The sequence below is a fragment of the Oryx dammah genome, unplaced genomic scaffold (assembly GCF_014754425.2).
Source record: "Oryx dammah isolate SB20612 unplaced genomic scaffold, SCBI_Odam_1.1 HiC_scaffold_29, whole genome shotgun sequence".
Taxonomy (NCBI): Eukaryota; Metazoa; Chordata; class Mammalia; order Artiodactyla; family Bovidae; genus Oryx; species Oryx dammah.
The window spans coordinates 14,310,048-14,333,236 of NW_024070213.1; the positions used below are offsets into that span (position 1 = coordinate 14,310,048).

At 42.7% G+C, this 23,189-nt stretch overlaps 1 protein-coding gene and 1 long non-coding RNA gene across 3 annotated transcripts in view; one reads left to right on the top strand and one right to left on the bottom strand.

Annotated features, from left to right (window-relative positions):
* Positions 1–245: 245 nt before the first annotated feature.
* The window catches only part of CUNH12orf4 (chromosome unknown C12orf4 homolog), a 37,687-nt gene continuing 14,743 nt past the window's right edge, over positions 246–23,189 (bottom strand). The window contains exons 7-14 of one of the 2 annotated variants that reach the window (XM_040233754.1): positions 16,132–16,238; positions 15,116–15,313; positions 14,171–14,299; positions 10,042–10,116; positions 5,685–5,887; positions 2,877–2,934; positions 2,104–2,171; positions 246–1,290 (exon numbers count right to left, since the gene is read on the bottom strand). In XM_040233754.1, coding sequence (XP_040089688.1) covers positions 1,198–1,290; positions 2,104–2,171; positions 2,877–2,934; positions 5,685–5,887; positions 10,042–10,116; positions 14,171–14,299; positions 15,116–15,313; positions 16,132–16,238 — 931 coding nt within the window. In that variant the 3' untranslated portion in view covers positions 246–1,197. Of the gene's footprint in view, positions 1,291–2,103; positions 2,172–2,876; positions 2,935–5,684; positions 5,888–10,041; positions 10,117–14,170; positions 14,300–15,115; positions 15,353–16,131; positions 16,239–23,189 lie in introns of both variants that reach the window. The other variant, XM_040233755.1, reaches the window with a different exon arrangement.
* LOC120857885 lies at positions 1,906–12,896 on the top strand. Its single transcript, XR_005719763.1, has 3 exons — positions 1,906–1,974; positions 8,302–8,305; positions 12,868–12,896. It is a non-coding gene; the product is annotated as an uncharacterized LOC120857885 (long non-coding RNA).

A 23,189-nucleotide genomic window follows, 5' to 3' on the forward strand; every position in this document is an offset into this window, starting at 1 on the left:
AGCCCACCACAGAAGCTTGCATCTGCTAATCCCAAACAATTTATTAAATAGGCACAAATTTTAACTGTTTTTTTTGAGGCAGACCATTTTTACAGTCTTTATTGAATCTGCTACAATATTGCTTCTGTTTTACGTTTTAGTTTTTTTGGCCACGAGGCACTGGGGATCTTTGCTTCTGACCAAGGAGCAAACCCATACGCCTTGCACTGGAAGGTGAAGTCTTAACCACTGGACCCCCAGAGAAGTCGAATGTTAATGCCTTTTATTGATCACACTACACCCACCTCCAATTTGACCTGTCACAGTATGAACCCCAGCAGTCTCTGACCCCGTACCGGCACACCCCGTTTTCTCCCTACCTTGCTCTGTGTTAGAATCAGCCGCAACGGTAGCATTTGTGCTTGGAAGACAATCTCTTGCTCCAAGGGCCAAACACCTACCTTCTTCTCGGTGGGACCGCCAGGCTCTTTGGAAAACGGTTTGTAAAGTGTTAATGAGCTGTGGACCCAGCCCGGAGTGGTGTTCTCCTTGGGGCTGTTATTGGACAGTTGCTGCCTTGAGTAGAAGATCAAGACACATTCTGTGTTATGAGAAAGCACTGTCTCTGCCAAATGCATTTCTGTGATTATGTGTAGGCGTTTGTTTCTTGTGGCTTCCCAGATGGTCCTGGTGGTAAAGAACCCGCCTGCCGATGGAGGAGACGTAAGAGACGCACGTTCAGTCCCTGGGTAGGGAAGATTCCCTGGAGGAGGGCATGGTAACCAACTCCAGTATTCTTGCCTGGAGCGTTCTAGCCTGTCAGGCTCTGTTGTCCATGGGATCACAGAGAGTGAGACACGACTCAGTGACTCACTAATAAGCCTTGTACCAGGATACGATTCAAACTTTTGGAAAAGTCAAGTATTTCCATGAAATTATAGTGAATAATCTCCTACATCAAATGCCCATGTGTGAAACAGAGATTAACTCACTAATATTCACAGATAGGACACGTTTTTTTTTTTTTTTTCCCATAAACAGAGCTTATGAATGAATGTATAAGTAAGGGGCTGATCACTAGTCTGTACAATATATGGGTTTTTGGAATGTTTAGCAGACGTTTATCATGATGGGATTTGTGCCTTGGGTGGCAAGTTCTCTTTCTGGGCATCTTGACAGGCTCCCAGCACCTTCTTCAGCGTGTTGATCTGTGGGGGCTCAGTGCTTGGAGGTCAAGGTCAGTGTCGATGACACCCGGAAGATCTGGGGAAGCATGTTACTAAGTTGGTAAAACATCTCTTCAGAAATACTCTGTAAGAGGTAACAACAAAAAAAAAAAGAGTGCATTTGTTAAACTATCAGTGATTTTTTAAAAATGTTTTAAGTGTTTTAAAATATGGAAGCAATGCAAGTAGTTCTGGACACGAGGTGGAATGTGAGAACCTCATCTTTGGGAACTGATTCGACTGCATGGCTCTGGGCAGGGGCGTTTCTCTGAGAACCCACGCTGTGTCCATCAAGCAGTAAGCCTGATTACCAGAAAAAGCCCTCGATAATGCTAGTGTAATCAGAGATAAAAGCACCACTCGTTGTGCTGAATTCTACACAGGAGCCAGAATCGTTTCCTGCTCACGTCCTCCTTTATGAACTCTAAAGTCTATATAACATAAACGCGGCGGGGGGAAAAGGTAAGAGGAGTCAAGTTCGGCTTTGGGTTAAATCAAAGAACCCTCGAGTGGTAGACGCTAACATCTCCGGCAGTAAACGGAGTGCCCTGATGGCTCCTAACACTTCTCCCCCTGAAACACAGAAAGCTGTGAGCACTTTGTTATGTAGTAATGAGCTGAGGGCGGGGCTTCCCTCCCCACTGTTTCCCTACTGTCCTATCTGTGAATATTAGTGAGTTAAAACTTTCTCAGTGGGTAGCCACTCCAGTATTCTTGCCTGGAGAATCCCATGGACAGAGGATCCTGGCGGGCTGCAGTCCATGGGGTCGTGAATAGTCGGACGTGACTGACAGATTAAACAACGACAATGCTGTGTGCAGGGCAGTGTGCCTAGCCACGTTTGTAAGGAATACTATAGCAGAGCTGGACAGGGCTGAGATCTACCCAGGTAACACACCTGTGGCACCAGAAACTGCACTGTCCTAGAAATCCCTCCATCCCACGAGGCCATTTCCATCATGAAACCTGGAACAGAGCAACAAATGTGGCTGAATGATGAGCTCTGGACTTCAAGCCTACCTGCCCTTTACTGAAAGTAAACTGGATGTCTACAGTCAGGCTACCTGTCTTTACATTTTAGGTACCCACTTCCCTGTGGGAGAGACTAACCCTGGGGGCCAGATGCACTTCTGTAATCCTTAATTCTCCACACCAGCACGGTTTCACACAGTGCTGTCAAAACACCTGGAATGATCATTTCTCGAGTTCTGTTTTGTCTCCACACAACAAAGCCAAAACAGGTCATTAAAGATTCCTTAAACATGTGGTTCTATTTTCTTTTCGGGAAAATGAAAAGTAGCTGAGAGTAAGTTCTATCAATGTTTAAATATTGTTGCATTTCAAGAGGGTTGGAGACATCCCTGGTGGCCTAATGGTTAGGAGTGGGTGCTTTTCACTGCTGCAGCCCAGGTTCAAGCTTTGGTCGGGGAACCGAGATCTTACAAACTGCATAGCATGACCCAAAACAAACAAAAAAGACGGCTGGAGATTTTATTTTGTGATTGGAAAAGGTTAAAAAGTCCATTATGAAGGATTTGCTCATTAAACCATTTAACTGGGGCACCAGATGACTGGGGCACAGTACAGTTCTTTCACCTGGCTTGCTCGACTGTCAAGATTTTCGAGGAAGAAATACAGGTCCTTGTTGTTAAATATAAGGTGGTATCTTACCTTTGACACACTTAAACACAAGTTCTGCTCTCCTTAAGCACCATGGTATAGTCATTTCCTAAAAACGGAAACAAAATAAATCATATTTTTTGATAGGACTTTGCAGGAAAAAAACAGCTAACTAACCTGTGCTTTTCAAAGTGGAAACGGCAGCTACGCTTGTGGAGGGAGCAGTGGAGAGAATGTGGGTTACGCGGCTGGACGAGAGCCTGGGGCAGCTGCTGGGGTGCTGGCTGGTGACGTTCTGCTTTGTCACCTGGGCCCTGCTGATGTCGGTGGTCAGTTGGGGAATGTGCGAGCTGTGTTTCGGTGTGCTCTTCCTGAGGTGTATTATACGCTGCTGCTGCTGCTGCTAAGTCGCTTCAGTCGTGTCCGACTCTGTGCGACCCCATAGACGGCAGCCCACCAGGCTCCACCGTCCCTGGGATTCTCCAGGCGACAACACTGGAGTGGGTTACCACTTCCTTCTCCAATGCATGAAAGTGAAAAGTGAAAGTGAAGTCACTGAGTCGTGTCCAACGCGAAGAAAGGTTAAAAGGGCTTCAGGGATGGCTCAGTGGTAAAGGATCCTCCTGCCAATGCAGGAGACGTGGGGTTTTGATCCTTGGGTTGGGAAGATCCCCCGGAGAAAGAAATGGCAACCCATTCCAGTATTCTTGCCTGGAAAACCCCATAGATGGAGGAGCCTGGTGGGCCACAGTACAAGGGGTCGCAAAAGAATCGGATGTGGCTGAGTGAGTAAATAACAACGAAAAGTTAACAAAGAACAACATCTGCGTCTACCACAACCACTACAACTAAAACCTGGTGAGTCCCAAACGAGTCAACAAGTTCACAGCACAAACAAGAGCAAGAGTCAGGAACTCGGGGTTCGTGACCTGCAGGTTCACTCCCCGTCTGTCAGGTCAGACTGATTCCGGGATGACACTGTCTTCAGATTGCAAAGGTCTACAGGGATAGAACTGCTAAGAGCAGGATGTCTTCCTTCTGGCCGATGGATTAGTTTTTCCTTTTTTTTTTTTAAATTGCAGTTCATTTTATCAACCCCAGGACAGGACCATTTCCGACAGTGGTATCACCTCACGTGTGCTGCAGCGTGGGCATGAGTGTGGCAAGTGTGTCTGTCACAGGAAGAAAACAAGAGACCAAATGCTGTGGGACCCTTTCGTGAAAGCTAAGACAAACACCGCCTCTATATCCTGGGCAGTGTCGTCTGAGTTTGCAGGGTAGACTCTGTGACCTGAATGGATGTTTAAATACGACCGATGGGAGGAGTGTGGCTTGATATACCCTTGTGAATTAAAACGGGACTCTGGATGCAGACTTAATGTTCTGCAGCTGGCCGTCCCGATTTAAAACATGAAGCCTTTGTGACACTGTGGGAGAGGGCACACTGCTAGTGTCAGATGTCTGGGAGTGAGGCCGAACTTGGTGACTTTTGGAAATGCTGCCTTTGAGGTCGTTTGCCACCTACATAGAACCATTTTTATAAACTGGTTAACCAGGAGTCCAGCTGCAGGCATGTCCGGATACTTTCGTGGGGCTGGACGTCGTCACAAACTTTCTTTGTTCCTCCCCAAAGACTCTGCTATAGATGGCCGGTTTGTGATGAGAAGGATGGCTAAAGTTTCTGGTGGGACTGAAACCTTATAAAGCGACAGTGGAAGGAAAGAAAACAACAACACACGTTGGTCAGTCACTCCCTACTGCCGTATCAGGTGCCACTGAGGCTGAGACTGAGAACATGGGCGCACCTCTCATTAAATGGAGTCAGAGTGCTCTTAATCAAAACGGTGTGTGTCTGGTAAAAACACAAATGGATGGTCAGTGGGAAACCATCTAAACCACCACCCTGTCTTACACGGACTCGAGCTGTGTGTGTGTTTATACAGAGACCTGCATTTAAAGTGACGCGTCCTGAATACGATGAGTCTAAGCGAGGACTCAGTCACTCTGAAAAGTACAACATAAAATCTGCACTGCTTCTTTACGGTAAGAGGGTTTACACACATCTGCTACTCTGGTAAAGAACTTGTAATAATCAAGGAGCGAACGCCCTTCCTTTCACAATCTGTCCTTGCCGGCTAGCCATTTTGCTTTTTAAACAATGCCATTCAAAACCAGCAGCATCGTGCTGCTGATATGGGTCCTTCACCCCATTGGCCATGGGCTCTCTTGGAAGGACCAGCTGGCACCTGTCTGCTTGGAGGCTGTTTCGCTCCTCCAGACTCTCTAACTAAGGTTGGATTTAACCTCTGTATTATGTCCACAATTTATCCCCTCTAACTAGCTTTCATGGCAGGGAGGGAAGAAAGCACGAGATAAAGCAGTCATGGGAAGAGAGTTTTTTTTAATTTAAAACCGTAAAATACAGTCCATAGCAAAAGGAGCGAACGATTGTGCCACATTTTAGTTGTAGAAGCCGCCAGTATGTGCATTATAGCAACAGTGTCCTGGAGAACCTGGTAAAAGGAGGCTGGCTTCTTCCTGCCAATGAGCAAGCATCTCTTTCTACTGCCTGTCAATGCCTACTCGGAGAATGCTATGTAATTTTAACGGTAGTCTAGGCCAATACAAATGTGGAGGTAAACCCGCTGCTGCTGCTGCTGCTGAGTCGCTTCAGTCGTGTCCGACTCTGTGCAACCCCAGAGACAGCAGCCCACCAGGCTCCCCCGTCCCTGGGATTTTCCAGGCAAGAGTACTGGAGTGGGGTGCCATTGCCTTCTCCACAAATGTAAAGTGGATGATGTTTATTCTACAGTGTTGCCACATTCTCAGAAAACGCCGGCACTTTTCCCACCTGCTTACCTCTGACATATCGTGCACCAGCAGAAGGGGAATACTGACGGTTGTGATGTCGTGGGTACAGCAAACCTTGAGGATGTTTCGGAGCCCCATGATGGCGGGGTCCCGAGCAGTGACGTTTCCTGACTTCACGTTGTCATCCACACAAAGGTGGAATGCGACATGTATTTCTGAGAGGTTAGAGTGCCGCGTGATGTAAAATTCTCCTGTGAACAGCAAATAACAATCGTGACTTTCAGAAACACAAAGCGTGTTCACTAGTGGGCTTCAGAGACAACTGTGACGGGCAGCCAATGTGCTGAACCAGCAGAGGAGTTTATCGGGGACCTGTGTGGAACTCAGGAAGCAAATAGAATTAGCACTACTTAATCCTTGGAAAGAAGGTGATGGAAAAGAGAGGTGATGGCCGAATTCATCTTAGGTTCATAAATTGGTATGAAGAGACCACCAAGCAGTAAGTAAATCAGAGTGCCCATCATTGCAATTTTGATGTAAATGCTCAAAGTGCCCTAATTCACTCAAAATTAACATGTCAGGACAGGCTTCCCCACACCCTGCATCTGCTCTTCTCCATCTCAGTTTTCTTCTGTTAGCTGCAAAGACAGAAACACACGAGTTGGCCTTCATTACTTTCTTCTTTTCAGGACATCCTCCCCAATCCAATTCACCACCAACCATTTTCAGTGTTGCTGTTGTTCAGTTGCTAAGTTGTGTCCAACTCTTTGAGACCCCATGGATTGTAGCACAACAGGCTTCCCTGCCTTCCACTATCCCCTGGAGTTTGCTCAAATTCACGTCCATTGAGTCCGTGATGCTATCTCATCCTCTGCCACCCTCTTCTCCTTTTGCCTTCAATCTTTCCCAGCATCAGGGTCTTTTTCCAGTGAGTTGGCTCTTCACGTCAGGTGTCCAAAGTACTGGAGCTTCAGCATCAGGCCTTCCAATGAAAATTCAGGGTTCATTTCCATTCAGATTGACTGGTTTGATCTCCTTGCTGTCCAAGGGACTCTCAACAGTCCAGCACTACAATTCGAAAGCATCAATTCTTTGGTGCTCAGCCTTCTTCATGGTCCAACTCTCACATCTGTACATGACTACTGGAAAAATCATAGCTTAATCTATATGGGCCTTTGTTGGCAGGGTAATGTCTCTGCTTTTTAATATGCTTTCTAGGTTTGTCATAGCTTTCCTTCCAAGGAGTAAGTGTCTTATTTCATGGCTGTAGTCACTGCCCAGTGATTTGGGAGGCCAATAAAATCTGCCACTGCTTCCATTTTTTCTCCTTCTATTTGCCATGAAGTGATCTATAACAAACATCTCAACCATCTCAGGCCTGAGCACTCCATTATCATTGTGATCACCCTAGTTCACAGCACCATCTTATCACCTAGGTTTCAGTAACAGGCTCTGAATTAATCACTCTGCTCCCATTCCTGCCCACCAACAGATCATATCCACATGTACAATTAAAATGAGTTTAAGTATAGATCAGATTATATCACTCTCCCACTTAACATGGTCCAAAAGGCTCACATGACACTCAGGGACAACACCCCAACTATATCCTCTTGTCTCACCCTTTCTTCCTGCCCCAGCCACACGGCCTTCCTTAAGGTCTTCACACACACAGGGCTTGTTCCTGATCCAGGTCTGCTTCCTGAGGGCCCTTCCCCCACGGCTCCTGTCCAGATGACTGCTTTTCACCAATCACGTCTCAGAGCGAAAGTCACCTCCTCCCAGAAGTCTTCCTTGACTGACCCATCTGATTGATGCAGGACTCCCTGACCCCTCACTTATTCTCTTTCACATTGTTCTGTTTTATTTTCACTTGAGCACTGAAATTCTTTTGTTATCTGTTTATGAGGTTATTTTAAAGAGTACCACTGTTTACATGCCGTGACTATAAGGACTTTTGTCTCTCTTGTTTACCATGCTGTCTGTAGCTCATGAAACTACAGGACCTGGTACACAGAAGGTACTTGGTAAATTTTGGTTTGCTGAATGGTAATCAAATGTCTTCAACCGAAAGCTTGTTTTGTCAAGCCTTAACATCCAGGCTTTCTACAATCATTCCATTTCCTAGGTAGCCATGCCAGCCATTGGCTTTTATATTCTGCAGTTTCTGTCAATGTAAATACACAGAAAATATATAAAAATATGCCTTTATAAACACACCTGGCTCACTGGAAATTCTGAGACGTTCTTCAAGGAAAATCCTGCTGTTGTAAAACCTAGTCTTCCATCACTAACCCACATCCCCACAATTTCCGCTCATCCTAGCCTCAAGGTCTTTATCTTAGGATTTTACTTTATATTTACTTATAAACACAGATTATGTTTAAAGTACTTAACACACGTTGGCACAGCGTTTAACAATTTCCAGTTACAAGTATACATAAGCTATGTCACTGATAGGCCCTAGTCAGAAGTCTGGCTTTCTTTTCCCTTTGACTTATGATACAAGAACTAGATAAGCAGTAAAAGAAATTAAAGAAAGGCCAGTGTCAGGCCAAGCTAGACAAAAGAAACGTTAAAAAAAAAAACTTGTTTGGCAAGAAGTGGCACGGCTGCCATTTCCCTGGCAGGCAACATGAGACGCAGACTGCTTATCAGAAACCAGGCAGGTCCCACGAAGTCCCACCTTTCAGACTCTGGCTGATGGCTTAGGTGATGGGAGTCACCATGTTGAACCTGGGCCACGGCCAGCACAGGGGCTGATGACTTACTTAGTGCACAAGTCAGGTGTTCCTAATCCCCAAGCTGGCACTGCTTCATCTGACCTCAGACGACTTGTCCTGGGCCTCGTTTTACCCGTGAGGATCGTGGGGGGCATAGCGGTGATTGAAATAACAGAAGACGGCAGGAAAAGGGACCAGACTGGGTGTTAAGAAGATCTGGCATCTAGCACTGACTGGTTGAGTGATTGGGCAAATCAATTCAATTTACGGATCCTCTGTACTTCATGAATTAGATGGGAAAAATAACGCCTGACTGCTTTCCTTACAAAGCTGTTTTAAGAATTAAAGAAGCTGACGTTTAATTCTCAAAATGACACAAGCTACAAGTAATTAGACAATGATGAAGCAAACTCACTGGTTAAAAGAGACATAAATCAAACTCTTTCTCTGTAACTTCGAAACCTAGAAGCATTTTGTGATGTGGACCCTTCTAATCTCCTGTATCCTTCCTGGCTAGGCTGGCAAGCTTTTCCCAAACGGAAACTCAGAAGCTACCAGCATAGCTCACTGAACCCTGACTCCTCCTCCTCTGATGCTGACTTATAGCACAGTCTCCTGATTTACTAGTAATAGCCAGATACTCACCTCAAGCTTTTTCCAAGAAGGACCAAGAGGGAAAATACACACAGCAGTAAAGAGTTAAGTTAAAAAAAATCAGACATCGGTACCTCCAGAACAGATAAGGGTGACACATTTTAAAAAAGCCACAGAATATAGATGATTTAAATTATGCACCTACGAAGAGAGATAAGATAAATCCTGTCTCAATGAAGGTATTTTTAGATGGAGAGGAGGACAGTTTCCTGCTCCACAAAGTGGAGAACCACCTCGTGGTGATGCAATTCCCACCACTTAGCATTATCCACCAGGGTGGGCTATCTGAGGTGGGTGTGCACTCGGAAGCCGATGACCACAAGCTAGCTGGTGGAGAGGAGTGAGCACCAGGATTATGTGGAATGTGGCCTTGGCGTCGAAAGTCTGGGGAAGGAAATGGGGCCAGACAGCCTTGGCTGTTTCTGCACCTGCCACAGGTGGCTGAAGAGACTTGACACAATGTCCACAAACGGGCCTTCCTGTTGTTCCCTGTCTTGCAAACACTGCTGAAGGCCATCAGAGGGCATGACATGTGGAAGAGCATCGAGGGCCTGAACCTTCAGTTGGTAAGCAATATTCCCAAGAGTCACACAGGAGATTTAAAGAAAGGGAAGACAAGAAAATTTATGGGGAGATGGCAATAAAAAAGTTTCTAAATCAGATGACCTGCGTTCTTCCCACGTGTTCAATTATTTACATCTCTATTTACTTTTGTTTATATGTCAGAAGAAAAATGATTTATTGGCTCATTTAAGAAACTAAGAAACAATGTGTGACATAGCAAATAGTAAGAAGAACTTACGCCACGGCTTGAGGAATTTTTCTTGTACGCATCTGGGAAAACTCAGGGCTGGTATAAGAATAAGGATTTAGTTGCTGGGCACTGTGACAGTGTAACTACAGAGATACAGAGTTCTAAGGTGATACACTTGACAACCTGTATAATGTGCACCAAAAGACCTTGTGTTTCAAATCTATGCTTTCAATGCATGTGATTACAAGAAAACTGCAAGTGAAATAATACTCACCAGGTAAAATATTTAAATAGTTTCTATCTGCAGTTTTAGTCTTATCATCACTTCCTCCATTTCGGCTTCCAGAATCTATTCATAAGATAACGCAACATGAGAGAATATAGTTAGCGTATGAGAACACACTACTGCTGTCCCCCAAACAACCACAGCAACAGCAAAGATTTACCAAGGATCTCCAGGTATCAGGTGGCCTGCCACATGCGGTACACGGATGTGCTCTCAATTCTTACAAAACTCCTCTAACCACAACACTCTACCCTTTTCATCTTACATGTGAGAACAGAGGCTTAGATGGGTTAATTCACTTAATGAAGGAGGCACAGGTAAGTGGTAGACCCAGGTCTGGAACCCACACACTCAGATTCCACATTCTGTGGTCTTGACCACAAGACTTGCCAAGGCTCTGTTTTTCATCTGGGCAGTTCAGGGCACTAAGTTACCTACACATAAAATAACTTCATTAGGCAGTTGTGGGGTGGCCACCTTTATTTTTAGAATCTGAGTCACTGTTGAGGATATAACTTGTTCAGGATGACAGGCTAATGGTTAGTAGCACCAGGAATCATTTGATATTCAGCCCATCCTTGAAATCTGTCACTTCTTATCTGACACTATATACAATTTCTTCCAAACAGATACTTGAGATTCCATTTCAAATGGAGTCTTCTTTTTCCTCCCAGATATTCAATAGTTTTTCTTTCTTTTTAGAAGGCATGATATTACTTTGCAGGATAAATGTTGGTAAAATAAAATATAGCACATTTGATTATTCATTATTATGGCTGAACACATTATTTTACATGTGTACATATATTTTTAATAGATACATCTGAATTTTATAAGAATCCTAAGAGAACTGAAAAATGCAGCATGAATATTATTAGCATAGCTATCTTTAAGAAACTATGTATCTATACAAATTAAATATAAGACTATATTGCAATGGCCTTCAATATCAGAAAATCACTTGAAAACAGTCAGAACTTCAAATGAGTAAACTGAAACTACCAAGGGAGTATTATAGTTTTTAAAAAGTTCCGAATAAAAGTAACCTAGTGCTTTACCCACTGACTACTTTGAGTAATTGATTTATAACACTGTACCTTGTAAACGCATATATTTTATAAACAGACTGAAGGAGGGACATAGACAGAAGGCTCTGTGTTGCCAGAATCCACATTTAATGCAATAATCTGATTCTCATACAGACCCATGAAATTGATAGGCTCTGAATAAACGGCTGCTCACAGCACAGAAAACAAAAAAAAAACAGTAAATGAGGCTCTTTAAATTTTGTTCACGTGCAATCTGAAACTGACAAAATCCTTCCTAAGAAACAAAAAAAGAACAGTTTATAGCCCGCCCGCTTTCCGTGTTTCAAAGGTGATACCCTGTAACACTAAGAAGATCGTTATTTTTTAAAATGGGTATAAAATATGTACAAAAACGAAACTGCTTTTGGCTTATCATGAACCACAAAAACATAAAGATGCTGATATAAAAAACACAGTGAGAAAAATAACGGAATGTCTTAGAATAGACAGACTTGCGTATCAGGATGTAAATGCGCGTAACAAGCACGTGGGCACGCCTCAGAAAAGGAAGAGGCGGGGAAAGCATTTTGGCAAAACTCTTCTGTAACAACACGCGGGCTTCTCTAAGAAAGGAGTCTTTTATAAACCTACTTGTTTCACTGACTCACTTAAACCACAAAATAGCTGCCTGAACAAGAACAAAATACTACCATGATGTACACACGGTGCCCTAACCGTATGTGGTTTAAAAACTTTCCGTCCCCACACACTTTCTAACCTCTCATAAATAAACTCAGCACCCTCCGCCTTCTCCTACACTGTCGTGATCTCCGTCTTCATGCTTTTAGTCACTACTGAGAATAATAGCTGAACGTTTCTGATCACATCTGTGCCACTTTGAATGAGACGGGGGCAGGAGTTGGCAGAAGAATAAGAGGACGGACTGGAATTTGCCTGAAGGTCCCTGTCGGGGTGCGCTTCCAGGCTGATTTCCTAGACTCAGCCGGGGTCTGTTTTGAGTGACATGCATTGCCAGAGCAAAGCCGCAGTCACCTATAGTGGAAATACAAACTGGTGGGGTCGTGGCGCAGAGTAATTGCTAACATTATCAGAAGTACAACTGCCTGTGCTCTTCAGCTCAGGAATGTCTTTTTAGGACTCTATTTCACAGATACGCTCACTCATGCAAGATGATATATGTGTAAGGTTATTCATGCATTATTACTTAGAAGAGCAAAACTCTGGAACAGATGAAATGCCCATTAACAGGGAAGTGATCATTAAGGGGATATCCTGCAGTGGACCCTATCCAGCAGTAACAGGCGCTAAGGATGCTCTGTCCGTGCAGATGTGGAAGGATGCCCAAGATAAACTATTCAGTGGGAAAAAAGCAGAGGACAAAAGAGTGTGCAGAGAAAGCTGCCATTTGCATGAAGCAGGAAAATCTGTACATACACACAGACATGTGCTCACACACATTCATAAACGCATGTCTGGAAGGTACATGAGACACGGCACTGGCTGCCCCAGGAGCAGAAACTGGACGGCTGGTGGACAGGGTCACAGAGTCTCTCACTGTACGCTCTTTTGCGCAGTCTGAATTGTGAATCTTGAGATCATACTAGTGGTAAGGAACCCCTAGCAATGCAGGAGACATAGAAGACACGGTTTCGATCTCTGGATTGGGAAGATCCCCTGAAAGACGGCATGGCAACCCACTCCAGTATGCCTGCCTGGAGAACCCCAAAGAGGAGCCTGGCAGGCTGTAGTCTGTGGGGTCGCAAAGAGTCGGACATGACCGAAGTGACTTAGCACGTACAAGACTATCTTTACCTATTTCAGCAATGATTACAATTTAAAAAAAAAATGTTTTTTTAAGTCTACTGAATAAACATGGACACTTTTATGAATGCCAATCAAGTCGATTCTAGAGAACTGCCTTCTATCATCAGGAGAACAGGAGGAATTCTTCAACGTACATGGGAGAGAGAACAAAGTCACCAAGCAAAGGTATAGCAGTGTCTCTGTTTACTATAAAAAAACAAAACCTGTGAATCCAAAGCACCAGAAAACTCTAAGGGTTTCTCTGAAACACTGCAGCTGCAAGACAAACAAGACAGACAACCAAAGCGTCAGAAGCAGATTTAAAGGTTTGGCCAACTAGTTAAAAACATGCCATATTTTATTTCTTGGGCAAGACATCAAGTTTCTATGAGAAATAATAAAACACTGGGTATGTACTTGAGCCGTATAAGAGTATGTATTGTAATTTTAAGCTTGTGATATACTATGAAATATCAGAAAAATAAGAAAAACACATCTCATGTATATTCTTGAATGAATATTACCCTTACATACTTAGCTCCTAACTAAACAAACTTATGGCACCAATTTACTTTCAGAGATTCCTTTTTAAACCTTCATTTTTCAATTTAAGATAGCAGAATTACTCTGTAACTTGAGCTAGAGTATGTTCTTTTATGTCTCCCCTGTCTTCCCAAAGGTCTTCTTACACATAATTAGAAATCACTGAAGAAAAACACCATGAACATAGCTTTTAAACCATCTTCCAGTAAATTTCCTATAAGGATGTTTAGATTGTGGATAAATATAGAAAAAGCAGGATATAGTTCTAAACATAGTAATTTTTAAAAAGAACAACCAAAACCAGTCCTTGTAACTGACTTCATGCTACCTAAAGGGATCAAAGATGGAACATATAAGAAGTGTATATTTCGGGCTGTTTACCCTATGATTTCAATGTCCTTTACAGTACTAATTATATCCGTTGTAGAGATACAGAACTTGAAGCAAAGGATCCCAACTTTCCACTGAGTGCCTACTTCAAGTACAACTACAGAAACAAAATTTAAAAACAGTTTTTCTAAGGATCTTGAACAAAATCAGGCAGAAAAGAAAATTAAGAACAGAATTCAAGCTTCTAAAGACTTTGAAATTTGTTCTTAATTTCTTTCTTCCATCTTCCCACCAGTGCAACTTCCTCTATTTCAGGTGGTCAGGATGCTAAGAGAGTGCTTAGAGACGGAACATCCTCAAGTGAAATTTTTTAAAATCTGAGTTTCACTGACCATGAGATTCTTTCAACTTGCTCCTGCGCTGGGTTCTTGCATAAAGTACGACCTGCTGGACAACCTCCAGCTGCTCTTCAATCCGGGGGAAATGAAAGTCAGTGCATTCTTGGCAAACCGTGGCGAAATCTAAGGGACCCAACACAGTTAACGAACTTGCAAAGGTGAAGTATCAGATCTTTAGTGTTTACTTACAGAGAGATGCAGCAGAAATGCAACACAGTATTCCCAAGGACGGCATCTCATACTTGTCCTCTCTATAATTATGTCTTAGTAAGTTAAGGGACAACAATTTGGTTCTGATCAGAAACTCACTCTCTCAATGGCTCAAAAAAATACATAATTAATAGGCAAGGAAATTTTAATAAAAGTCCAAACCTTCTTTAAATAGTACTTTGATCATAATCTAGTTCCCAAAAGTGCTAAAAAAAAAAAAATCAGGTTCTTACACTTATGATAGAAAATAAAATATTCAAGCGTCTTAAAAGTAGTTCTACATTTCAATGCACTTTCTATGTCAAACTCTTAAAAAATCATCAGAAAAAATGAACTGTACTGGGAGGGAAGGCAGAATTCAACCTAGCATTTTTAAGAAATAGATTATTTAAAAACATAAAGAAAAAACATGACAAATGGATGAACTGAAATTCAGTCAGGATCTGCTTCTAAACTGAAAAATGTATTTATGTCTTGATTATTCTTTTTGTGATACCTTGAAAAAGGATCCTTAAAAGTATTATCTATGATAGGACTTTAAGATAAATGAAATATCCTAAAGCGCCCCATGGGTGCTAAAGTATGAAACAAATCCTACACGACCGTGTCTGGGTCTGTGTGCTGTTTGGACTCAAGCCTTTTTCAGTTCTTTTCCTCTAACTGCTTTCTCTTTCAAATGGCATTAAATGGAGAACTTTGAGGGCGTAACTACACACAATGCTAACTCACCTCTCTTAATGCCACTGTAGGAATTGATTCGATTATCGACCAGCAAGACCAGGCCACAGAGGGACGTGGAGTACAGCGACAGCGCTGTCTGCAGTCGGTGGAGCTTCCCGCCACTCCGGTGGCTCCTCTTGTGCTTGCAGAAGTCCAGCATGTCTGCTCTCAGCAGCCGCAGGTTGTGCATGGTCTTCAGCTGGGCCCCTGGGGGAGGGCAGCAGCCCCAGGAAGATACTTAGACAGCTGCAGAAAGCCAGCAGAGCGGGAGGCAAATCTCGGTGGCAGGGATCCTAGTAAATCTGTGCTACAAATACTCTCAGATGGGCTTTTCAATTTTCTATTTTGCTGTGGTTTACTCACTAAGTTGTGCCCAATGCTTTGCAACCCCATGGACTGTAGCCCACCAGGCTCCTCTGCGGCCATGGTGGTGATTCTCCAGGCAATAATACTGGAGAGGGTTGCCATTTCCTCCTCCAGGGGATCTTCCTGACCCAGGGATCGAACTTGTATCTCTTGCATTGGCAGGTGGGTCCTTTACCACTGAGCCACCGAGGAAGCCTGTGTTCTATTTTAATAACTATTAATATTTCATCTTTGCATTTGAAAAAAAATAATGGATGCGCTAAAACAGAAAATTTACAGTCAATAAACACAGACCTTCTTGGAGCAGAACCTAATTTTTCATTTCAAAAGTGAAGTGGAAGTCACTCAGTTGTGTCTTGACTCTTTTTGACTCCATGAACCGTAGCCTACCAGGCTTCTCTGTCCATGGGGTTTCCTGAGCAAGAACACTGGAATGGGTTGCCATTTCCTTCTCCAGGGGATCCTCCCAACCCAGAGATCAAACCCAGGTCTTCTGCATTGCAAGTGGATTCTTTACTGTCTGAGCCATCAAGGAAGCCTTTCATTTTAAAAAGAACCTGGATATATTCTACTTATATGCTAAGGATTTTTCTCTTAAAAGCATTAAAAAAAGTTTCACTGGTTACAAAGTGGTGACTGTAAAAAATTAACACACTTACCTAAGTGGATGGTAAAACTTTCTTCTAACTTTCTCTGTTCCTCATAAACCCTTCCATTTGCTTCAGCGGATTCTCTGAACTGACTTGGCTGAACTTTAATTTCCTCACTGCAATTGAAAAAATTATTGATATGCTTTTTTTTGGTATGCTTGTCAAGAAATTTTCCTATAGGAAAGAAAGATTTATAGTGAAATGAAAGTGAAAATCACTCAGTCCTGTCTGACTCTTTGTGACCCCATGGACTGTAGACCATGAGCCTCCTCTGTTCATGGGATTCTCCAGGCAAGAATACTAAGGTGGGTTGTCATTTCCTACTCCAGGGGATCTTCCCAACCCAGGGATCAAACCCGGGTCGCTCTCATTGCAGGCAGAGTCTTTACCATCTGAGCCACCAGGTAATGAAATTAATTGCTGAAAGCAGCACTTAATTTACTCCTAAATTTATCCTTTATCTATGGGGCAGGAACACAAGCGCTTACAACTTATAAAATTCCCACTTATTCTTCCATTTCTTTGGTTATTTCTTTCAGTCAGTGAGGCATATTTTTTAGTCATTACAATATCAACTCCTATGTCACTATGTAATATTTCTTAGTAGCCTGCTGCTGCCACTAAGTCGCTTCAGTCGTGTCCGACTCTGTGCAACCCCATAGACGGCAGCCCACCAGGCTCCCCCGTCCCTGGGATTCTCCAGGCAAGAACATTGGAGTGGGTTGCCATTTCCTTCTCTAATGCATGAAAGTGAAAAGTGAAAGTGAAGTCGCTCAGTCCTGTCTGACTCTTAGCGACCCCATGGACTGCAGCCCACCAGGCTCCTCTGTCCATGGGATTTTCCAGGCAAGAGTACTGGAGTGGGGTGCCATCGCCTTCTCCGCTAGGGCATGATTAAACAGTGACTAACATTACCTTAAAATGTTTAAAATGACATTAAAAAACATTAATATATCCTTATATCAGGTGGCATCAGTGAAGCTAGAGAATAAGTAAAGTGAAAGAAATGAAAATTAAAAACAAAAAAGTCAAATTAAAAAAAGAATTAAAAAAGAAGAAAGTTCATTTTGACATATTCATATCCTTTTTTAAAAAAACCATTTCTAATTTTTTCACTGCCAATAGTCTCACACTAAAAGACTTCTCTTAGCTCTAGTCTGCCCTTGTACTTTCTGAAAATGTTTCCATGGAGGTATCAGAACTGTACAACTGTTCAATTCACATATTACTGTGAGCTGAAGATGATGCAAGTCTGTAACAGTCATCTATTCCCCTGACTAGATTTTTTCGATAAATCCAAACAGTCTTATTTGTGTCACTGATGGACTTCATTAGGAAATATAGCCAATTTCAACCCCCAAACAAATTCATACAGATTTACACAAATTAAATATCATCTTAGGATTCAGGAAGCCACCAAAGAAAGTTGGTCCTGTTCTAATAACAAGAAAAGCTGGGATAATCTATATGGCCATAACTGTTCTGAAGCTCATCAGAGATCTGAGGTAACAGGGGGACCAAGAAATTAAATTCTGAAGTGTGACATGCCTGTCCCAGGGGAGACAGGACACACGGTTTTGGCAGAGCATCATAGAAATGAAATGCTGTAATGTATGTAAGAAGGTAAGAAGAAATCAGCTAAAATGTTAACACGTTCTTCAAGGTCAAGTATGGGGTGGCATGTACGTTTAGGACAGCAATGGATGTTACATGCTCTTGCAAACTCTTTCCCCCCGGCCTCCACCAGGTGCTTCCAGGAAAGGCCTGGGGGCGGGGCAGGAGGAGAGACAGCCCACTGGGAGGCACAGGTGGATGTGCTAAGGATGCCCCGTGCCCTCGGCCCAGATCTGCAGGGCTTGCCCGAGACCATGGGGCCATGGAACCTGCCTCCCACCCTCAACAGGCAGAGGAGGACCGCCTAGAGACCAAAGCCCCACTCTCAACACCAAGTGGCAGCAGCGTACTGCTGTAGACAACGAGGCCTGTGGTGGACTGGACTGGAGAACAGAAACCAAACAGCCCGACTGCCAACTGGATTTCCATGGCCTTCACCTTAACAGCCTGCTCATTTCTGGGCATAGGTACTATTTACGCAGGTGGCACTTAATGGTAGAGAATCCACCTACAAATGCAGGTGATGAGAGACCCGGTTCAATCCTTAGGTCAGGAAGATCCCCTGCAGGAGGAAATGGCAACCCACTTCAGTGTTCTTGCCTGGAGAATGGGACGCATCTGAGCCACACACTACTTCTTTTCTAATACACACAAAAGTCTGCATTTTATAGTGGATATATTTACTTATATTCATTATAATATATTTGAAGTACTGGATCTTGCACTATATGTGTAAGTTTGAACTATAAAATTTCTAGAAGAAAATACAGCAGAAAATCTTTGTGATCTTGAATTTCAACAATATCTTAGATAAGACACAGATCTCTTAAAAACTGATAAACTGTACTTAATTAAAATGAAAAGTTATTCTTTGAAAAAAACTGATAAGAAAATGAAAAGACAAGCCACGAGGTGCTAGAACATATTTGTAAAACATATATCTGATTATACACTTGTACCAGAATACATAGAGAACTTTCACAACTCAATAATAAGAAAAAAAATAAAGGAGAGCTATAGCTAGAAGATCAGCACATGAAAAGATGTTCAGCGTTAGTAACCACCAGGGAAATGCAAAGACACACAAAAAGAGACACCACTACAAAACCTACCAGAATGGCTAAATATCACCACCAAGTGCTGACAAGGGTGTGGAGCATCTGGAACCCACACACATGGGTGGTGGGGATGCAAAAATGTCACAACCACTTTGGAGAACAGTTGGGCAGTTTCTTACAAGATTAAACACACCATGGATTTTACTTACTGTTTTTACCCAGCAATTCCACTCCTAGGTATTTACCTAAGAGAATTCTAAACATATGCTACATAGATTATGTTATATTATAAACATATGTCCACCCATATGTTCTGGCTTCCCTATTGGCTCAGATGGTAAAGAGTCTGCCTGCAATGTGGGATACCTGGGTTCGATCCCCAGGTCGGGAAGATCCCCTGAAGGAGGGCATGGCAACCCACTCCAGTATTCACTCTTGCCTGGAGAATCCCATGGACGGAGGAGCCTGGTGGACTACAGTCCATGGGCTTGCAAAGAGTTGGACACAACTGAGCGACTGACTTTTATTTTCACTTTCATGACTATACAAAGACCTGTATGTGAATGCTTACAGTCACTTTATTTATAATTGCCAAAATCTGGAAATACTTCAAATGTCCACCATTGGATAAACAAAAAAACAACAGAGCAACAAAAACGGAAGAACCACTTAAAATGGCAACAACTTGAATGAGTCTCAAAAGGGTTATGTTAAGTGAAGAAAGTAAGACGTAAGTTGCTGCATACAGTTTGATTCCATTTATATAAGAAAATCGAAATTACAGGTATAGAATTCAGATCAGGTTACCACGAGCTCAGCAAGCAGAAGGGGGGTTAATATAAATGGATAAAAAGGAAATGCTATGTCTTGACTGCAGTGATGGCTTCATGACTAAGTTTGTCAAAACTCATCAAAATGTAAACCTAAAACAAGTGACTTTTATGTAATTCATCCTTCAATACACCTGACTATAAGCTAAAAGGCAAAAATAAATGAATTTTAAAAATTGGTCAGTTTCATACAATCCCATATGTAGTTATGCTGAAAGCAGGTTTCTGCTCCCCCAGGAAACCTATCAAAAGGAAAGCAAGCTAACAAAGTCACAGTAAAAATCCTCTTTCCTAGGAATATTTGATTTTTTAAAGTAGCAGCAGCTAGAGGTCAATATTTATACAATGGAACTGATCACATAGAATGAATTTCTGAAACTACAGTAGCAAGTGAAGTGAAAGTCACTCAGTCATGTTCGACTCTTTGTGACCCCATGGACTATATATATAGTCCATGGAATTCTCCAGGCCAGAATACTGGAGTGGGTAGCCTTTCCCTTCTCCAGGGGATCTTCCCAACCCAGGGATTGATTGAACCCAGGTCTCCCACACTGCAGGCAGATTCTTTACCAGCTGAGCCACAAGGGAAGCCCAAGAATACTGGAGTGGGTAGCCTATCCCTTCTCCAGCATATCTTCCTGACCCAGGAATCAAACTGGGGTCTCCTGCATCAAGAGATATTTTTTGTAGCAAGGGGCTTTCTGAGCTTCCATTAGGTCAGTGATTTTCTGCCTTTTTGACCACAGTATAGAGTACATATTTAATATTTTACATTTTCTTCAATACACACATGTGTAATGCACTGATGTCTTTTTTCCTAGTCTACTCTACTCAGATCTGTTCCACTCCATTCCATTCTATTATTATTTTTAAAGTTCAGTTGGAAAGTAAAGGATCTAGCATGGTTCCTGGCAGACTACAAGCAGCAGTCTGAGAAACACCACCAGACCTTATGGCACATGGATGTTCCCAGCCTGTCCCCGACATCTCCTTTTGTACTGAGTTTAGCACTTTTTCATTTGAAATGAAGAGTATAAACATGTTAGTGTCCAGGAGGTTATCTCATTTCTAATTATAAAAAATTGTTTTAATGTTTTTAAGTATTGTCTTGGGGAAAACAACAACACAAATGACAGATGATAATAAAAGGTGATAATAGATAGCATCAGGTAAACAGTTTAATGATAATCTACTCATAAGCCTGTCTATACATCCATCCCGTAAGTGTTTATTTATGTGCCTGTATCAACAGGGAGCAAGACCAGCCCCAAGGAAAAGAAATGCAAAAAAGCAAAATGGCTGTCTGAGGAGGCCTTACAAATAGCTGTGAAAAGAAGAGGAGTGAAAAGCAAAGGAGAAAAGGAAAGATATACCCATTTGAATACAGAGTTCCAAAGAACAGCAAAGAGAGATAAGAAAGCCTTCCTCAGTGATCAGTGCAAAGAAATAGAGGAAAATAACAAATGGGAAAGACTAGAGATCTCTTTAAGAAAAACCAAGGGAATATTTCATGCAAAGATGGGCTCAAAAAGGGACAGAAATGGTATGGAACAGAAGCAGAAGATATTAAGAAGAGGTGGCAAGAATACACATAAGAACTGTACAAAAAAGATCTTCATGACCAAGATAATCACGATGCTGTGATCACTCACCTAGAGCCAGACATCCTGGAATGTGAAGTCAAGTGGGCCTTAGGAAGCATCACTACAAACAAAGCTAGTGGAGATGATGGAATTCCAGTGGAGCTATTTCAAATCCTAAAAGATGGTGTTGTGAAAGTGCTGCACTCAATATGCCAGCAAATTTGGAAAACTCAGCAGTGGCCACAGGACTGGAAAAGGTCAGTTTTCATTCCAGTCCCAAAGAAAGGCAATGCCAAAGAATGCTCAAACTACCGCACAATTGTACTCATCTCACATGCTAGTAAAGTAATGCTCAAAATTCTCCAAGCCAGGCTTCAGCAATACGTGAACCATGAACTTCCAGATGTTCAAGCTGGTTTTAGAAAAGGCAGAGGAACCAGAGATCAAATTGCCAACATCCGCTGGGTCATTGAAAAAGCAAGAGAGTTCCAGAAAAACATCTATTTCTGCTTTATTGAAATAGATGGGCAAACAGTGGAAACAGTGTCAGACTTTATTTTGGGGGGCTCCAAAATCACTGCAGATGGTGACTGCAGCCATGAAATTAAAAGACGCTTACTCCTTGGAAGAAAAGTTATGACCAACCTAGATAGTATATTCAAAAGCAGAGACATTACTTAGCCAACAAAGGTCCGTCTAGTCAAGGCTATGGTTTTTCCAGTGGTCATGTATGGATGTGAGAGTCGGATTGTAAAGAAAACTGAGCGTCAAAAAATTGATGCCTTTCAACTGTGGTGTTGGAGAAGACTCTTGAGAGTCCCTTGGACTGCAAGGAGATCCAATCAGTCCATTCTGAAGGAGATCAGCCCTGGGGTTTCTTTGGAGGGAACGATGCTAAAGCTGCAACTCCAGTACTTTGGCCACCTCATGCGAAGAGTTGACTCATTGGAAAAGACTCTGATGCTGGGAGGGATTGGGGGCAGGAGGAGAAGGGGACGACAGAGGATGAGATGGCTGGATGGCATCACTGACTCGATGGACGTGAGTCTGAGAGAACTCCGGGAGTTGGTGATGGACAGGGAGGCCTGGTGTGCTGAGATTCATGGGGTCGCAAAGAGTTGGACATGACTGAGTGACTGAACTGAACTGAACTGACTATGCCAAAGCCTTTGACTGTGTGGATCACAAGAAACTGTGGAAAATTCTGAGAGAGATGGGAATGCCAGACCACCTGACCTGCCTCTTGAGAAACCTATATGCAGGTCAGGAGGCAACAGTTAGAACTGGACATGAAACAACAGACTGGTTTCAAATAGGAAAAGGAATATATCAAGGCTGTGTATTGTCACCCTGCTTATTTAACTTCTATGCAGAGTACATCATGAGAAACGCTGGGCTGGATGAAGCACAAGCTGGAATCAAGACTGCTGGGAGAAATATCAATAACCTCAGATATGCAGATGACACCACCCTTAAGGCAGAAAGTAAAGAAGAACTAACAAGCTTCCTGATGAAAGTGAAAGAGGAGAGTGAAAAGTTGGCTTAAAGCTCAACATTCAGAAAACGAAAACTAAGATTATGGCATCCGGTCCCATCACTTCATGGGAAATAGATGGGGAAACAGTGGAAACAGTGTCAGACTTTATTTTGGGGGGCTCCAAAATCACTGCATATGGTGATTGCAGCCATGAAATTAAAAGATGCTTGCTCCTTGGAAGGAAAGTTATAACCAACCTAGACAGCATATTAAAAAGCAGAGATATTACTTTGCCAACAAAGGTCCATCTAGTCAAGGCTATGGTTTTTCCAGTAGTCATGTATGGATGTGAGAGTTGGATTGTAAAGAAAGCTGAGCGTCGAAGAATTGATGCGTTTGAACTGTGGTGTTGGAGAAGACTCTTGAGAGTCCCTTGGACTGCAAGGAGATCCAGCCAGTCCATTCTAAGGAGATCAGTCCTGGGTGTTCATTGGAAGGATTGCTG